Here is a 19,477-nt window from a genome sequence, read left to right as displayed (position 1 = left end):
TGACAACGTCGTTACCTTCACACGAAAATATTTTTTTGAAATCTTGTTTTACAGAGAAGAATCCGTGATGAGATGAAAGCATACAGGTTATTATTTTGCTCTTGGTGTCATTACTATTTTTTATTTTTTTATTTTTTCGCAAGTGCTATTCTGTGTGATTATATGTATCGTTATTGCGAGGGTGATGACAAATAACAAAGAAAGCCTAGGGCACTTTTAGTCGAGTCCTCCTCTATGGATTTTTTCAATTATATATCCCTGTCAGTTTTAAACAAAAGGTTCCTAAAGTAATTCATTCAAGATCATAATTTATTATATATTATATTATGATTCATAGTGATCCCAACTAAATATGTAAATATTGGAAGTGATCAGAAGTAAAAAAGAAAAACTATTACTGAACTAAAAATTTAATATGTGTATTCTTTAAGGGTGCTTTTGCATTTGCATAATTATGCAGCTTCGAAGATCGTTTGATATACTACCGCATACATAAACCAACCAACCAACAACCAACCAACCAAACAAACAAACAAACAAACAAACAAACAAACAAACACACACTTTGTTCTATTAGGCTGTTTTAGCTTTCATCGTAATAGTTGTTCGATGTTCTCATTTAGTTTGGCGATAGATGGGTAAGCGAAGACTGTGAAGAAGTAAGCACGTGCTCCAACGATGGTATGATTGAGTATGAGAAGATGAAGTGTCACGACCATGCCTTCTGTGGTGCTAAAAATGGGGTGTATGGCTGTCACTGTCCCAGTGGTATGCTTGGTGATGGGGTTCAGGAATGTAAGTATGTAATGCACACTTTGAAAAGATATAAAAAATGTCGTCGTTGTTATTATGGTATTACAAGATGCATGATTGAACAAACAGGTCAGCTATTCAAGCAATAACTTAATGCACAATTTCAAATTACAATGTACAAGTGCAGCAACATTTGAGCATTTACATGGTGGCATAATGTGCGCTCAAAAATTTCGTATAGTAATCATTACTATTGACTTACACTCGTTATAAATGCACGTGTACAATTTAGGAAAATTGTACACCTAAAAATCATTATCTGTGGTCATGCGATTTCTCAGAAGGTCTTTGTACCAGTAGCCAGTAGTTGTAGAAGTACATTGCATGGCATAATCTATGACGTGACCTATTAACATGTGATGGCTATGTACAATATGACGTTACTTTATACATTCATCCTAATATGAATCAGCGATCATAGTACTGATATGTTTAATCTCTCGTTTGGTGCAGGTAGTGGAGGTAGAGAAGATGGTAAGTATACTTTCATTGCCCGGCAAGGTGTCCAAACATGCATTCGCAAAGACTAGTGAAATAGACTGGTTTGTTTCTCTGCACTGGTAGTAGTAGTAGTAGTAGTAGTAGTAGTAGTAGTAGTAGTAGTAGTAGTGGTGGTGGTGGTGGTGGTGGTGGTGGTGGTGGTGGTAGTAGTAGTAGTAGACGTATTTAACGTCCAAATCTGGTTACGCTTATTCGTAGTGAACAAACAATTGAAAGTGATCTATGTATGTATGTATGTATGTATGTATGTATGTATGTATGTATGCATGTATTTTATATATTTGAATTTCAGTTGAAAAGTACAGTCTTGGATGTTACAAGGATACAGAGGAGCGAGCTATACCGATACTTGAAGGGTCAGATGATCGTCTTGATGGTGACTACAAAGAACGAGCAGACGCTATTACTAAGTGCGCTCTTGTTGCAAGAGACCGTGGCTTTAAAGTGTTCGCTGTACAGCATGGTGGCCAGTGTTTCGGTGGTGCCGACGCCGGTGAATCCTACGCCGCCTTCGGTCGTTCTACCGAGTGCAAAGCCGACGGCAAGGGAGGGCCATGGGCGAACCAGGTGTATGCACTGGTTCATGACACTCTAGTATGCGAACACAATGCACTGAAGGTGGACTGTGACGGTGGTGTCATTCAGGTTGTCCGAGCAAGTTATGGTCGTGGGAGTGACGAAGTATGTCCCCATCTTCAAATGAGTGATCTGAATTGTCATGCCGATAACAGCATGGACATTGTTAAACAGAGTTGTGATGGACAGACATCTTGCGAAGTAGACGCCACAAACCAAGTATTTGGTGATCCATGTGGTGGGACATTCAAGTATCTACACGTACACTATATATGTAAGTTATCCTCAGTAAATACAAAGAATGTATAAGTTCCTTTGAGTGTGTAGAATTCTCAACGAAGGGCGAAAATATCGAGACATCAACTATTTGTCAGATGAAGATGGCTGTCAGTCGTTGAAATATTAGGAATTTCTTATGTGTAATTGCACAATGAATAATGTCCGTACGATAAAGCGTCAAAAACAGAGATAGCCAGAGAGATGGATATGGACAGACAGACAGACAGACAGACAGACAGAGACAAATAGAACTAGATAAGGCCCAAAAAGATGTCTCTGGTAAGCGCGCGCGCATCACTGAAATACGCGTCGGTCTTTTTTTTTGTATTTGTCCGGCCCATGCAATCTGCAGATCCGTGGGGAAACACAAAAATAACTCCCTACTTCAGTGAAGACAGCTGCAGAGCCAATCATGAACAAGCAAATGACATCTGTCCCACATATATGCATGCTGTAAAGTATTAAATAAAAAGTTACTGCCTTGAATAGACTGAGTGACAGGTTTGTTGAGAATTTAAAAAAGATCACGTCGTCGCACCATTTTAGACAAACTGTCCTTAACCAGAAACATTTTTATGGCCAAACATGCAGGCAGACAGTTCTCTTCTTTAACATTAAAATTTGGTCTAATTCAAATTTCAGTCCGATGACAGGTTATAATTTATATGCTTCCATATTATAGTTCAGTTTGGTTTTGTCTTTAATTCCTGTAACCATAGACCCTCCATATTTTATTTCTTCAGGTATTGGTAAAGCAATTCAACAACACACCATTGGTAAGTTGGAGTAAAATATTATATTGACATGTTTTTGTTTTATGTAAAGAATTGTTCACACCCTCTAACAGTAACTTTAAGATATATGACTTTGAGTTTTAATTTTTATTTGCCAAGAAATGTGCTCAACGTTTTATTGATGAAGTAACATCAGTTTGCAGAAATATGTATCATTTGGTTTGACCAATCTAGTATTAAGTGTGAACCATGGCACTATTTCAAAGATTTGATTCTTTGTGGTTAATGAGATTAGAGAAAATATTTTACCTCGTCTGTTCCGGGTAAAGTATCTCAACTAAGACCTTTTGCGCATGTACCCGCATGTAGTTTGTAATGTGCACATCTCATGTATATGGAACAGACTGGTTTTTGACCCCAGCGCATGCTCTTGTTTCTCGATTATGTTCGATAACTTTCGGAAGCACGGTTTTTCTACTACATTCGTCACTTTGAAACTTACCTTGCTTATTATATCTGTCGTTTTTAAGTCCCTCTTGGGTAATCGAGGTCTGTTACAATAGACACCGTCCGTACCTCCGTCACACGTGATTTCGCAGACATGCATTATCCGCTCTCAAACTCAAACAAAGGTCACGTGTCACATGGGACATTTTGTTTCGAAACATATGCATATTTGTCATTAAAAAATCAATATTTGTACCATAACTCAAAAACTGTAATATATAGAGTCTCCCTTCAAATGTCTCAACCTATTATCAGACACACGCTTTCTCTTGAGACATTGACCTTGATCTCCAGGGCAATTACCACAATCCAGCCATTTCGTTTAGGGAGCGGTCAGTTTCCCCGGCCGAGGGGGTGGGGTGGTGGCTTTTACTATTGGGCCAACGAAAAAGTAAAAAAAAACTGTAAAACGAAAAACAGTTTGAACCCCCCCCCCCATCTCTCAATTCTAAAACATAGGGACTTTCCCCTGATGCGTCAAATTGAAATGACAAGTAATTGATCGTGACTCAGAGTGGACTGCTTGACTAAATATTTGAAATAATAGCGTCATATTAAGATAGCGACTACACAGGGTAAATATATTCAAAAAGGAGTTTAATTGCATCTTGACAATGAAATGTAGGGGAAGAGCTTTGAGATTTGAGTATGTTCACCTCTCATGGATGGGGGGATCCTAGAAGCCCTTGAGTTTGTTTTACACTTGAACTATATTCAGAACGTTTTGAGTAATAACTTCAGAGCTTTACAAGGAATTATGGGTTTTTAAAAAAAAATTAATAGCATATTGATGGTAAAAAGTAGGGGGGAGAGCTTGAGATGGGGATATGTCAACTTCTCATGGGGTCTCCCCTACAAGCTTTGGAGTTTTTTTACTTCTAAATCCAATTTTAGGCTATTCTGACACTTTCAGACAATGTTTCCAAGGTTTACAAGACAGCCCCAACATGTAAAAAGCAACTACATAGTGAAAAAATAAGTTTGATAGCATCTCGACAGTAAGAGGTAGGGGGAAGAGTTTTAGCCTGGGATATGTCCACCTCTTGTGGTCTTCCCCTAGACGTTCTGGAGATTTTTACTCTTAAAGCCTACCTTTAGGCTATTCAGAGACTTTCAGACAATGTCTTTCAAGCTTTACAAGACAGCGCCATCAAGTATCAGCAATTAAACTATTCTTTACACGTAGAGGGCTGAAATATGTTCTTAATGAAAGTTACATGGCATCGATATCATTATATAGTAAATGTCAGCACATCAGATGGTTATATTATTGGCAGGGGAGAGTTGGCATTATATTGCAAAATCATTGGTATGTTAAAGACCTTTAGGTGCTCATACCTACTATGTATAAAATAAACTTGAATCTGATGAGGTGTGGTGATTTGTAGTGTCGATAAACATGTAGTGCCCGAAATAGAAAGCATATAATGTGTATTAATCCCTTCATACTGAAGAGTAGAACAGGTCAGATTAACTTCTTTTATAAACTATCTAGGAAGATTACCATTATATTACGGAACTTTCAACTTTTGCCCCAAAGTGCAATATAGGTGAAGCATATTAGCCATTGATTGTGAAATACCTGAGTATTTACATGACATGTTCTGTAACTAGTGTGGTATGTAATACATGTAGATATGTATATATATATTTGTGTATAGTTATGTTTGAATGTCACTCAAGGTGAAGTTATATTAAAGAATATAGGTAGGAAACAGAAACAAGAAAAAATCGACATTTCAGACAAGGTCATGCCACAGTAGATTCGTGGATATTTTCTTCCATCAAAATCTAAAACACAATGACCCCTTCTGTCAAATATTTTCAAAACAGGATGACCCCCCTACCGCCAATTTCAAAAACAGGGTGACCCCCTCCCCCCCCCCCCCCCCCAACAATCCAACCCCTCATTCCGGCCGAGGGAAATGACCGGTCCCTTATCACATACACTTTTTTGCCATATTTATACGATGCTATTTTTATATTTAAAAAAAGCATGTCCACAGGTCACATAGAAAAAGAAAAGTATACACAGGGTTTAATTTTAGTACTCATGTAACTTTTTAGTGAATGGTGGCCATATTTGGAGTAATAGATCAATATACTACTGCATATAGTTCAAAATCTCCAGTACACAGAGACTCCATTCAAGTGTCTAACCCTATATATAATCACAGCTAGCTTTCTTGTAAGACAGTGACATTTAACATTGGTCTCCAATTTCAGATGCCTAAAGGTAATACAGAACAAGACAAGGAGAAAAATATATAATACATGCGTTACTCTTGGTTCTCGCATGATTGTAACTGAATGGCGCACCGGTGGCCATATTTGTAGTGAACAATCACTACTACTACTACTTGATTTACTGCATAACTCAACAATGCATATAGACTCCAGTCAAACTGTCTATCCCTATATAATTAGATGTACAGTCTCTTTTGAGATCTTGTCCTTTGACCTTGAATTTCGCCTTCAATAATGGAAATCCAATGCATGCCTATCACAGACACTTTGTAGTATTTATTTGTTGCCACCAATGTCTTTATAATCGTGTCACCATTCAGTCACTGAAAGTATTTACGGGGTATGATTCTTCTGTGAAGACTTACTGTTCATTGCTTTCACTTTCTAGAATTTGTTGATCTTGGTTGCTATGGTGACAGTCAGGATCGAGCAATACCAATGTTGGACGGAACCGATGACCGGTTACAAGACAGGTACCAAGACAGACACAACGCCATAGTGAAGTGCGCCCTCGTAGCCGAAGCGAAGGGGTTTAATGTCTTTGCTGTCCAACACGGCGGCCAGTGTTTCAGTGGACCAGAGGCTGGACAGACATATAGCTTGTATGGCGAGTCTAGCGATTGTGCAAATGACGGAAAGGGTGGTGCATGGGCCAACCAAGTATATGCTTTAGCCCACAAAAAAGTTGCCTGTGAACATGACGAGTTGAAAATCAAATGCGAGAGTGGTATAATCAGTGTTGTACAAGCTAACTACGGCCGGACAGACCCAAATGTCTGTCCGTCGAGAAATATGATAACAACTGACTGTTATTCTGATACCAGCCTCGAAATTATGAGAAGTCTGTGTGATGGACAGAAGAAATGTCATGTTAAAGCCAAAAACAAAGTCTTCGGAGAATCATGCGCAGGCACTTTCAAATACCTAGAAGCCAAATATATGTGTGAGTATGTTAGCAGCTTCCATGTAAAACATTATGTTAGCAGCTTCGTTGTAAAACATTATGTTACCAGCTTCGTTGTAAAACACAGTATGTTACCAGATTCATTGTAAAACATAGTGTGTTACCAGCTTCCATGTAAAACGTAGTATGTTATCAGGTTCATTTTCTGCATATATTGATCATTCATAGAAATGATTGATTTGTATGTGCATGCTGACCACCTGTTTTTATTGTAGCAAGTATCATTACTAATGTAACATCAAGGGCATATGTAGGGTATCGCAACATGTCAACCAGACCTTTCTATTTAAAAAAAAACAAAAAAAAACAACATTTTTCGGGAGATATGCAGATTCATTTGGACTCTAAATCAATGATATGGTGCATAACATCACTATATGCTATGAATATACATAACATTCTATCTTCATAAGAAAAATTTCGAACCAGCTGCAAACAGAATAATATGAACAATTTTTGAAGGCGTTATTGAGCTTAATGTAGTACAAGACATAGTACCTAGATACAGTATATGTTATAAATAATGTAACCCTTAAAAATTCAATTTTTCAAAGACTACAGATACTGATCGTTTACTAAAATAAGCTGTTTTGACAGACAGCCAAATTTGATATTGTACACCTACTTAATAGGTAGGAAGTTTACATTTATTTATATATTGTAGTTACAGAGTAACCAATTATAGAAGTTAAACGCTTTACAACTGAATTCTACAAAGCTACAAGTTTTCCTGTCGCAATGTGTGATAAGTACAGGAATTTGCCATAAATATATGGGTGTTTTGCACAGATTGAAACAGGCACACTTGATAGCTTGGTAGAATTCCCATATAGGCCGAGTCTTATTATATGCACATTATATGGCAATTCGTGTACCTACTGGTACATCATAACATATTTATTATTTCTCCTATATGTGATGACAACTAAATCTTATTAAACCATTGTGCAATGCCTTTTAATTGTTTTTTGAAATTATATTCTTATTTAGTGAATTGTTTTGAAACATAACGGATGAGATTGCAGAACAACAACATATTTGTAAGCGTCTTCTTCTGTACTATGGTAAACATGAACAGGTAGATGCTGTACGCCGTGCAGTCTGTTGAAATGTTTAATTACTTTGCCCAATGCCATTGCACATTGATACGCATTGCTATTCTTTCACAATGAAGTAAAAACAGACTTCTAATGAAAACATTACACGTGGACTTGTTGATTGTAATGTTATTTTCTAACTGACTACGTCTTCATCCAAACTGTGCACGGCAGCTGTGTAATTGTTTGTTTTTTACACGAGGGTGCGTAATAACAGTCATGCTGCATGAGTTAAACACCATGCCTACCTCATTTTATCTTTAATGACTTGTTTACAATTAAACACCAGAGAGTGGAAAATTCTAACATTTTTCATAGGTAAACCTGCCACAAATAATTTAATAAATTGTTTTAACACAGATTGAAACAGGCAAACATGGTAGCATGAAAGAATTCAGTTATATGATTTGGCCAAATTATGTCCCATATGGGCTAATATTATGCTGTGGTAAGGATTGATGGCGGAGAGGGGGGGGGGAGAAAGTGGGGAGGCATGAAAAAATTGGGGGTCCAAAGGGGGACATGACAATACAGTACGGTTGTATAATAATGTATTGAGCGTAAAATTGGGATATTGAAGACAATTTTCGAGTACTCTAAGGCTTTCGATAATGTGTATGGTTTGAAATGTTATGCCACTAAATTATCTGCTACATGTTCTTATTTTCAAAAATGTGCTTAGCGTGGGAGGGGGATACACTCTCCCCACTAGTTATCATGGGGGATGCTGTTTCTACCCAGAATTAAGATTGAAAGAGAAAGCCTTGCTGGCTAAGTATTTATAAGTACAGGTTACAGCCCAATGATAGACCTTTTTCACAAAGCCAACATCTATTTGTAAAGAAATCCCTCCGCATGTTATGTATGGGCGCTGAAGTTGATTTCCACTGTTAGTTGAATATAGCGTACCTCACTGTACATCTCTGAAGTGGAGCGGGAGGGGGGGGGTGTCTGTATAATTACACATTAAAATATGTGTAGCCAGGAGGGAGCCTACGAAGATTCTTGGGTTCATTTCGGGTGGGGAGATGAAATTGTTTAAGAACGCAAAGGGGGCTCTGAAAAGATTTTGACCAAAGTGATTTTCTCCCCCCCCCTGCCGTAAGGTCTGTCCCCAGCCTTATTGCACCTAAGCAATTCGTATGTGGTGATTTTCTTTTTGTATCATTTTTGTTTACCTTTATTTAAAGGTGTTGAAAAACAAGGAGACAGTGGTGGTCACAGTCACAGTCATGAGGGCAAAGAGAGTGACGTCGAAAAATTGGGTAAGTTTTGATGCCACTTATCATAAAGAAAACATCGAAATACATGAGGATTTTATTTTGGGTACATACAAAGAAAATATATATCTCATTATTAATCGATTGAAGCTCCTCATTGAAACATCTTAATGAGAAACCGAGAAATTCCGAGAAATTGATTTGCCTTTAATAATAAAGTAATTAACATCTTTGTCTCGATCCTTGCACTCACCAATTATGTATATCTAGAAATAGACAGTTGACGGCGTATACGAGGGAACTACAACAAATTGTGCGTACACATCTTTCTTGTAATTAGAGATTTATTAATATATGTTAAAGAAAATTGGAGGAAAATCAAGTTGAAGGTGTAATTAACGTTAATTACAGTAGTATCCTTATTCAATTATTGCTTTCAGAATTGAACGATTTGGGCTGCTGGGAAGACAAAAGAGATCGTGCCGTTCCAACATTAGAAGGCGAAGACGACGGGCTTGATGGTAACTATCGTCGTCGTGAAGATGCCGTTTTGAAATGTGCAGAGGCCGCTCGAAAGAGAGGCTTTAAAGTCTTCGCCGTACAAAATGGCGGTTGGTGTGCTTCCAGTGGTGATGCCGGAGATACATATAAGAAATATGGTTCATCTAATGATTGTAAAAAAGACGGCGAAGGTGGACCATGGGCGAACCAGGTCTATGAGATCATTTAGGTAAATTTAGATTTGAATTGTTCAAATCTTTACTTTATGTTCAGTTTTTCACAGATTATGTGCATATAATGAAAAGAAAAGTAAAACGTTTAGTATAAAACTGTTATCCACATATAACCCAAATAAAATTAGATCATTGATTAATTACTTGCAGGTTACGACATTGTTATTAATTTTTTTGTCACTACCAAGTAATTATGATAGAACTGTTGTCGCTAATAAAATATCATTGAAGAAATGGTGTTTGTTGTCATTTACCTTTATCAACAATTACTGAGTTAATTTCGACGAAATTTTAATCATTGCTCTACACCTTGGGTTCCATATATTCTCATCATGACGCCCAATTTCAAGTGCATAATCAACGTTAATGTTTTCATGCATTACCGTTTCAGCTTAAATCTATCAGGCATATCATATCTAACCCATTTTGAAAAAGGTGCCAAAAAGAGCTAAGCCATTGCCATTTGTAAATACAGTCCGTTTAACATTAGATTTCACTGGCTGACTGTTCTACATAACTACGCAGAAACCAGCAAAAAAAACTGTACATTCTACACATTAAAAGATCAGGAATGAATGAATATTGTTTCTTTCAACATTTTGTCTAAATGAAATAGACTAACTTGCCACCATGCAGACATCAAATGCAGATGTCATGGCATCGATGCCCGCACGACTGCATGCAGTTGCAGTACAGTTACGATTAAATGGACTATTTTTTATTTGGACAAAATGTAGCAAGAATTCTGTAGAATATGCAGATTCTTATTGGTTTCTGCATGGGTGTATCTAACAGGTAGTGAACACTAACATGGAATGGGTTTTATAAATACTATAAATAACGATGCCCTAAAATATACAATACAATACAATACAATAGTATATTTCTTTCAGTTGAATATATCTTATTTCTTTCAGTAGAAACTGTTTTCATGTGGTGTTTAAATATTACTATCAAATACTTTGAAAACAATTCGATAAAGGTTAACATACGCTTTATGTATCAGAGACGTTGAATGTGTACATCATTCCGTTTTACAGTATAATTAATGCAAAATATTGCATTATTCAAAGCAGTACTCCAACAAATATTCATCATAGTTCAAGTGTATAAGTTGTTCTTCATTTTAGAGTGATATTTTCCCTTAGCATGTATTCACATATTACCAACCCCTCCCCCGACAAACAGTCATATGGATGTTTTTTCAATAAAATGACATCATGATTGTGCTTATACGAACATTACTGATCACAGTAATTCGACATTATTCCCCTATATTTTCGTAATTCAGAGGAAAATGTTGTCACTTTGAGTCGTTAGATCCCGAGGTCGCGAGTACTTTCCAAATGTATGAAGTTTAGGAATAACATAATTGTACTTCCTAAAGCCTAAGTTATGAAATGTAGGGAAAAGTATATAATGGCGATTTGGATTCGAGTTATATTTCAGGCACCGCATAACCAGTGACAGACATTAATTAAAAGGCTAGGGTATAAATCATAAAGTCTATTCAAAGACAATAACATGGACTGGGTATGGTATAATACTCACTGAAGACTATTGTGTGTGGACACTTGAAATCTGACCTTTGTGTTCTTTTTTTGGTCTTTACAGGTCAAAGGTTACATCATACAGCCGACTACTGGGTATAGTTAAACCTGGACAGCATGATGAACTGTTGTCTATTATTATTTATTCCTTCTATATCTTCAAGGAAGTTTTTCAAACTATATAGCTGCCTAATTTATTTAGAATTTTCAATCTTCTGTACTTTACATCACTATGCATGAAATATAAACAATACTATCACTCAATATGATTGGTGTCAATGCGTTTATAGTTGTCATACATATCTTGAGTTCAGTGACGGTTTCACCCCTCGAATGTACGAATAATGTGACCCCCCCCCCTGTCGTTTCAAGGCAGAGTGTGCCTTAGGGACAAACGTTTCACTAAAGGTCAAAGACTTAAAATCTCTCCAGACTTTGCCATTATATGGACGTTAAACCCAATACCCACCATAACATTCGTTTTTCACTCCAAACCCCGTGAAATTATGTTTTTACTTTAACGTACATCTGGTATACAGAAGAAAGTGACAAAGTGACGAGACACATAGGATATAGGGTATTCTTGCTGGTAGGGGCTATAAGATGAATAGATATGCCTGATCCTTCTCACCATGTATGTATGTATGTATGTATGTATGTATGTATGTATGTGTACATTGTGTATGTTAATGTCAACTTGTGCAATCTGTACATTATGTATCATAGACTGTCTCATTATACAAGCAATACTGGTCGTTTGCTATATGGTATTGAAATCGTCCATAGCTTTCATAGATATATACAAATATTCATAGTTTGCTGTTAAAATGCGTTTCAAGCATACATCTGTTCTATATTTAGTACGCATATATACCTCCAAGTTAAAAAAAAGTATCACATGTCTACCTACGAAATTGGAGTGACAGACGTTTAACCTAATCTCAAAAGCTGAACACCTGCTGCGATACTCCATACACGTATTCAAAATAATGGATTCGGAATTATGTCCGCTAAAACGTCGACGTGGCGGTTATAGTCGAGTGATTCGTGGAACCAGTGTGGTAATGTTTGTCCTCTTGATTGTAATAGTGACATCGACCTTGCTCTTGATTTTCGGAGGGAATGGTATGTATATATTAATGTGCATGCACGTAGTCCATTTATGCTTAAAGTACTGAAAAACATGGATGTCAAGTATTCGTATGTTCTATTTAAAGAGAATTAAGCTCAATTCGTAGTGAGTATGCGTAATTTGTGATCCACATTAAAACACATTTGTGATGTTCTAATAACTGAAGCCATGTTACCCCTTGCTATTTATAGAACTAATTATAACAGTTTATTTTCATATTGACCACACTATATTGGGTAGTTTGTTAATGCTGAGTTCACAAATAGTTATCATTTTAGGAACAGCTGTTGCCATGGTAACCTAAATCACCATATCATGCATTATTTAGCAACATTTATGTATAATTCGAACAAAACTTTTTTTTAAGCCACTATCCAATTTTAGATGATCTGTTTTACAATGGATAACACTAATGCATACATAAAAATACGCTTAAAAAGTACATCTGGCATACACCTACAGGCGACTAGGTTTGCTAGTAAAATACCAAATATTGTGTTACTCTAAGTCCAAATAAAATATGCAACTAGTGACAATCTGAGAGGTCGTAAAAGCTTAACATGTATGTCAGAAGATCTGTGCCAATTACAAGGTCTAATTACGATCCAAAATATTGAAGGACTGGGCCCGACTACATTACAACATGTCACATGCAAGGAGGGCTCTACATGTACATACATAAACAAACCAGTGAGCGAGAATGTGTAGAAAATACCAGGCATTCGCTAGTTAGTTTTCTCTTAAACATTACATGTAAAAGCCTGCAACCGTTAGCAATAACAGAAATAACGATATACTGTGTGAAATTACGATTTAATATACAAATTAATCAGCTTGAAAATACAACACCATCTTGACTTAAATTCTTGTCCTTTTCAGTTGCGCTGACATTCACAAACATGTACGTTAACGAAGTCATCAGCTCTACATACCTTTTGTTATGAACAATGTTCAACTTTCCTTTTTTGGCAGTGTAAATCATATACATATATGCATACGTAGTACATAAACTTCACTTGACATGTTCGTGATGGATAAGCGTTGTAACGTTCGATTATGCAGGTCTTTGAGTTTGAAACAACATTGACATTCGCGTACCAAAATATCCATCAAAAGTTGCGTTCAAGGAAGCCGTAGGTTGCGTTATGATTGAACAAAATGGCGTTGGCTATAGTTGGGGATGAGTAGCCTTCCATACCTTCCATTCTTATGGGAATATTGATAAATTATCTATGGTTTCACAGTTGTGTCACCATCAAGGTTGTGACCTATTATTTGCGTTGTTTTAGTACACACGCGCTGTGCAGATGCACAATGTAAACATCTTGTGAATGTGTGTAACAATATCATCATGCCTGGAATGGAATGACCTATATCACGTGTCACGTGCACTCCGCATGTATGCCATACATTTCATAATTTCAGGTACATTTTTGCGTTCGGATTAATATATTATTACATGTTATATATCGGCTATACATAGTACAATTTATAATAAATGAAACAATATTCTTACAGCGTTTTATAGTAGGAGAAGTTATGACACAGGTCCAATCAACTTTAATGGTATGCCGGCAGAATAACATCGCAGTTTCTCGATTGCGATCAAATCAAATAAAAACCATACGATTTTAGAAGAGATTCAAACGACTTAAAATCTCAAAATTTTATTGCAAGTAATGCAAAGATAAAAAATATAAATCAAGCGATTGTACGAGTGCGAATTTGATATTTAATTCCGAATACTATGTCAGATCCATAGAAAAAGAATGGCCGTGTTCTTTTATGACAACTGAATTTTGCTCACGTTCAACTTTTTCAAATGCGTACCAATCGGTCTGGAAATTCGTTAATAGAGACTAAAGGGGTTTAATAAAAAATCTCTTCGTTTTAGATTTTTCAATGTTTTTATTCTTTCTCTGGAAAATGATTGGCTATCGCTGACTATGTTGAATAAATCATTGTAATTTTTAAACCGGCATATTTTACCATGTGCACCTACCCGGGACACCTACATAAATACGGACCTCTAACTTCGTTATTCTGTAAGTATTACACGTAATACATACAGACTGACCTAGCATTTTGGGTCATGAATTCTCCCAAACGATACAAAAAAAAATCATCTCCGTTTTTGTAGGTTTTTATTAGGGGTCGGGAGTAGCACAAATACTGAAGCTATTTTGGGCGAGTGTGGCAGGGTCCACTTTGTTGTACGTACATGAACAGATGTGTGACATATTGGCTTAAGCTTGTACATATGGATCGTTCTCGTTACCCTAGAGCGGTCTATGAAATGTTAAAGAAATTAGATGAGGCAGGTAAAACCACCTGGGCTACAAAAATTAAGTTATCTATGGCTTTGGTTATGCATGGTTTGAGCAACAGGTTGGTAATGTTGAATTATTTATGACTATATTTTACCAAACATTAACTGATTGTTATCAACAAGAGTGGCACGATATAACTAATGAATCCCCAAGACTCAGGTTTTATGCGACATTTAAGTCTCAAACAGAACCTGAATTATGAAGTATCCATATATCAAGGTATAAAATAGCATTAGCAAAATTCCGTTGTTCAAACCATACTTTAGCTATTGAGACTGGAAGACATGTCAATATGTAAAGAACATGTATTTTTTTGTGAAAAGGAAGGTCTAAATGTTCTTGAAGATGAACTACATGTTTTGTTATTTTGTCCTTTATACCAGTCTCTTAGAAAGGAACTAATACCAAATTATTTCATACAGTACCCAACACGAGATAAAGCAATAATCTTACTCTCGACCAGCAATCAACTTACACATTTTCATTTGTCTGTCTTTGTATTTAAAGCGTTCTTACTCAGAGAGAAGATGTTACTATCGTTGTAATTTCTATTTTATTTGTCATTGTGTTCCAAAAGTAACTAATATTTATCCTCTTTTCGTCGAATGATGGGTGGTGGCCCTATTCTTTTGAAATAAATCAAATATTCATTGCCTTTCATGCTAAGACACATAGGACACATATTGTCATCGTCAATGTATGCACCAAGTCAGACTGACAGACAGACAGACAGACAGACAGACAGACAGACAGACAGACAGACAGAGACGGACGGACGGACAGACAGACAGACAGACAGACAGACAGGCAGACAGACAGACAGACAGACAGACAGACACAGACAGACAGACAGACAGACAGACAGACAGACAGACAGACACAGACAGACAGACAGACAGACAGACAGACAGACAGACAGACAGACAGACAGACAGACAGACAGACATAATCTTCCTAAAGATTACTTAAGTTGAAAAGTGTATAGGTGTATGGATACTTTTTCTCCCATACAATGTACCATCTGGCACCGGGGTAAACGGATTCTCATTTTAAATTGCACCTTATTAAATATTATAATGGTGCAGTTTGTCATATGTATTACTATTATATTCTTGTTCATTTGCCTATAAAAGTTGTTTTTGACTTTAACTGGGAATTAGACAAGTACAAAGAATGGGCATGCAGTTTAAAAAAACTAAACTAATTATATATTCAATAGGGGCTCACGAGGCCTTTTTGCTGGTGAATATGTCAAGATGAGGGATTTTGAATATATATATATATATACCGCACAAATAATGACGGCACGTGAGCGAGCATTGAATTTCAAGTTTGGAACACACTACACGAGTTCTTCTCAATTTTTTTTTTGAGACGTAGAGTTTTCTTTTTCTTCATTGAACATTGAAAGTGATATTTCGTAAAAAAAATTGTCCCCGAAGTATTATTAAAACAAACCGTTCAAGCAATGGCTTCCTTGTTAGCGTTATATGAATAAATTTGAAATTACCTTTTACTGAAGCCATTGTAATAATACTGGTACCGAAATTATAGTTCGGGTTTTTTTCCCGAAAAGGTAACCTATTTACATCAAATCATTTTAAATATTTAATAATGTATTCGTAAGAAGCTATTTGGTGATATTGTAGAAACACTTTAGTGATATGGTCAATTATGAAAATCAGTGCACACAAGTTTCATTTCTTTAAAACTTCGTCACATATTGGACACACACACACACGCACACATATATATGTATAATACACAACGTTAACGAAATGTGCACATACACATTAGTCACACCTCATTTTATTTTCCATTGTTCACTTTACAATGATATTCGTCATATTCTTTTGAACAATGTAAGGATCGCCTGTCCCGAATTTCCTACCTTCAACGATACCAGAAAGTTGAACCACATCATTACTAAACATCCAAGACTCGTTTCAAAATTTGTTTCAAGGGCGTTCAACAGAAGGCGTGATATATTGTATGTACAGACCTAAAGTATTCTGTTACATTGCGAAAGTTTTTGGATGTAGTCTGCTTTTTTTCTTTCAACAGTGTTACCTGTATATATTGTACACTGACTGTAGTGACTTGTAAGCCCGTTGGGCTGGGTAATTGCTTGTTCCGACTGTATTGTTACTATTATGTTATGTGATTACATGTCACTCTAATAAACATACTACACACAGAGCTAAAACACCATTATCCCTTTTGAGGCTCAGAACTGGCATCCATATTATTTCTTACATTCTCCTTCAACACAGGAATTGAAAAAGAAACCGGTAAATTCCTCCCACCAACCGGGGATACAGCCTCCACACTATTGTGGTATTTTGATTCATCAACGGATATTTTGGGGTCTGCTGCTTCTTTAGAGCACACTAATATCTCAAATGATGCTACTTCTGATGCACAGACACAAAGCAGTACTCGAAAACGTACAACGCAAAGCAGTACTCGAAAACGTACAACGCAAAGCAGTACTCGAAAACGTACAACGCAAAGCAGTACTAAAACTACTCCAGGGCCAGGTACTAGTAGTATTGTTAATTTAACATTGTTTTCAATGACGCTCTATTTCAGCATCGTTTCTATTTTGGATTTGATTTTCTAGTTCTATCTCTAGATATATTTATCTATCTATCTATCTATCTATCTATCTATCTATCTATCTATCTATCTATCTATCTATCTATCTGTCTGTCTGTCTGTCTGTCTGTCTGTCTGTCTGTCTGTCTGTCTGTCTGTCTGTCTGTCTGTCTGTCTGTCTGTCTGTCTTGTAGAACGACATGGCACTTTATTCTTCGCCATTTAAAAGACTATGTTATTAATAGTTAATGAATATACCTGGACAAGCAGCAACAGAAGTCTCTTCCTAATCATACATCTGCCAAGGAGCTCAATGAGCAATTCAGTCACTATATATTTCTATATATGACCTGGAAACCGCTACTTCAGCAACATTCTTTACCTTCCAAGGTGTCAGTGCATACGATATTGGAGAGGTAATCGCAATATCACCATCTTCTTGGCCCGATTCCAACATCATTGCTGAAACAATGTAAGGAAAAACTGTTGCACACGATACAAAGGCATGGATGACCCAAAATAAACTACAGCTAAATGATGGCAAAACTGAGGTCCTCCTTCATCAGGTCTCGGTTCAACATATATGTGCTGCCAGCTAAAGACACTGTCCCTCTTCATAATACCCAGAATACAGCAGCTAGGATTGTGTCGCGTACAAAGACAACTGATCACATTACACCGGTTCTTTCTGTTCTTCACTGACTACCTGTATGTCCAGTACAGGATTCAATACAAAGTACTATTCATCACTAACAAGGCACTATATAACACTACTCCTGGTTACATCGCTGACCATATTAACAGTAAACCCGCAACTCGTTCATTTCGCTCAAATAACAAAAGTCTACTTCATGTACCCCGTTGTTATACAAAGTCATGCGGTGAGTGTGTGTTCTCCCGAGCAGCGCCAGTCTTATGGAACAGTATACCACTTGAACTTCGTTCTTCATCAACTGTCGATACATTCAAGAAGGACATCAATACACATCTGTTTTCAAGAGCTTTCTAACTTTATACACTGATGTACTATTGTTCCTGTTCAGCGTCATAGAACATTACGTCATATTGGATTTTGGCACTTTACAATTTTTTGATTGATTGATTTTTTGATTGATTGATTGATTGATTGATTGATTGATTGGTTGGTTGATTGATTGATTGATTGATTGATTGATTGATTGATTGATTGATTGATTGATTGATTGATTGATTGATTGATTGATTGATTGATTGATTGATTGATTGATTGATTGATTGATTGATTGATTGATTGATTGCATAAGACATAGGACCCGTGGATATGAACTGATCCTTATAAGGCTTGTGGGTTTCAATTGAATATCTGTAGTAATACTTTACATCTCAATTATGTATACCCTTCATAATCCTTTTTAACAAATCTTAAAATTCTGGAGTTTTTCCACCACTTTTCAAAAAGGACCATGTTGTTCCTGTGTTTAAGTCAGGTCTGCGATCATATTCCAGTCAGTCTATTCCAATCGGTTTATGTGCATGTTGAGAGTTCCATTACTTCTTGCCAACATAGATTTCTCAAGGGTCGATCACTTACCACGAATCTTGTGGAATACACTGACTTTATAAGCCGTGAACTTGATAAAGCCAGACAAGTAGATTCACTGTACCTTGATTATTCGAATACATTTGATTCTGTTAACCATCTGCTTCTCATACACAAGTTGAAATCCTATGGCAGTGGACGCCTTGTCGAATGGTTTCGTTCTTATTTAAATAATCGACATCAGCGTGTTGTCATTGGAGGTACGTCATCTAAATGGCAAAAGGTTATATCAGGTGTACCTCAGGGTTCCATCTTGGGTCCGCTTTTTGTTAATATGTATATCAACGACTTTCCTGATGTTCTTAAGTCGTGTTCACAGTATGCAGACGACTCCAAGATTTTTCAAACTGTTGTAGACTACATACTGACCTTTAACAACGTTTCCTAATGGTCCAAGCTATGGCACCTCAAACTTAATTTGGAGAAAATGTAATGTGATTACTCTCAGTAGGAAGAAGACTGTCATCTCTCATAAATATATGATTAAAGGCATCAAAATCGACCGTAAGTTAAAAATCTTGGCGTTTTCCTCTCAACTAATTTAAGGTGGGAGTTACGTATTCAGGGCATCGTTAAAAAGGCGTACAGGCTAGTTGGTTTGATAAAGCGTACCTGC

General features: G+C 36.6%; 1 protein-coding gene across 1 annotated transcript in view; it reads left to right on the top strand.

The window, feature by feature from the left end:
• Positions 1–11,470, top strand: part of LOC144433736 (uncharacterized) — a 43,411-nt gene extending 31,941 nt beyond the window's left edge. The window contains exons 36-43 of the mRNA XM_078122094.1: positions 624–795; positions 1,267–1,287; positions 1,607–2,164; positions 2,913–2,945; positions 6,046–6,600; positions 8,909–8,983; positions 9,379–9,668; positions 11,287–11,470. Of these exons, the coding sequence (XP_077978220.1) occupies positions 624–795; positions 1,267–1,287; positions 1,607–2,164; positions 2,913–2,945; positions 6,046–6,600; positions 8,909–8,983; positions 9,379–9,668 (1,704 nt within the window). The 3' untranslated portion in view covers positions 11,287–11,470. The remainder of the gene's footprint in view (positions 1–623; positions 796–1,266; positions 1,288–1,606; positions 2,165–2,912; positions 2,946–6,045; positions 6,601–8,908; positions 8,984–9,378; positions 9,669–11,286) is intronic.
• Positions 11,471–19,477: the final 8,007 nt, after the last annotated feature.

The sequence above is a fragment of the Glandiceps talaboti genome, chromosome 4 (genome assembly GCF_964340395.1).
Source record: "Glandiceps talaboti chromosome 4, keGlaTala1.1, whole genome shotgun sequence".
Classification (NCBI taxonomy): Eukaryota; Metazoa; Hemichordata; class Enteropneusta; family Spengelidae; genus Glandiceps; species Glandiceps talaboti.
The sequence above is the reverse complement of the archived record's forward strand: the minus strand, read 5'-3'. Positions and strand labels throughout refer to the sequence as shown.